The 781-nt window shown below is 37.3% G+C and overlaps 1 protein-coding gene across 1 annotated transcript in view; it reads right to left on the reverse strand.

Moving 5' to 3' along the window:
* The window catches only part of LOC103516441 (filamin-B-like), a gene marked incomplete at its 5' end in the record, with an annotated part of 56796 nt that extends 56196 nt beyond the window's left edge, over positions 1-600 (reverse strand). The window contains 1 exon segment of the mRNA XM_026828837.1: positions 489-600. Within this exon segment, the coding sequence (XP_026684638.1) occupies positions 489-600 (112 nt within the window).
* Positions 601-781: the final 181 nt, after the last annotated feature.

A 781-nucleotide genomic window follows, 5' to 3' on the forward strand; every position in this document is an offset into this window, starting at 1 on the left:
ATTGAATACCGAGTTTAACCAATCCAACCAAGAGATCATTTAATACGAAGTTTAACCAATCCAACAACCAATCCGGATTACTCAATCCAAGAGTTGAAATAAGTTTAAACTCCAATTTTACTGTGGTCCTGGCATAGGCGGTTCTTGCCTAAATTTTTGGGGGGGGCTTGATTTTGAAGGTACACCTTCAAAATTTTGATTTAGCTTTATGTAAAAAATCTGGTGTGAACATCACACGACTTTCCTTATCCTATTGAATGATGCTTATTTGAGTATTATTTTACCCTAACTTTTACCATATCTCTAACCGTTTAGTCGGTATAGCTGAAAACCGCAGTATAATAATAGTGCTTATTTATACTGCTCGCATAGGACTGAAAAGTCCCTTTATTCCAGCAGTAGGTTACCTACCTACTACTTACTATTATTGTGGTCAAATTCTCAAATTATATTGAGGATAAAATTCCATACCTCGGCTGGGATTGAACCAGGTGAAGGACACCAGACACTTGCCTCCTCCTATAACAGTTACATGGTTGGGTACTTCACCCTCGTTGACACTAATTTCTAGTTGACCTTCCCCGGCATCACTTGCGTCCACTGAAATCAAAATCAAACATAAAATAAATTAAACAAACTAAGTAGTTTGTTTGTTTGTCTGTTTTTGTTATTGGTGTTGTTTGATAAGGTAGAAAAGGTGGAAAAATTGTGTGAATCAAGACCTGGGTAAGAAAAATTTATCAGGACATGAGGTACGCAATAGGGCTGCCTGGAAGAGACT

Source organism: Diaphorina citri, unplaced genomic scaffold (assembly GCF_000475195.1).
Source record: "Diaphorina citri unplaced genomic scaffold, Diaci psyllid genome assembly version 1.1 scaffold1569, whole genome shotgun sequence".
NCBI classification, from domain to species: Eukaryota; Metazoa; Arthropoda; class Insecta; order Hemiptera; family Psyllidae; genus Diaphorina; species Diaphorina citri.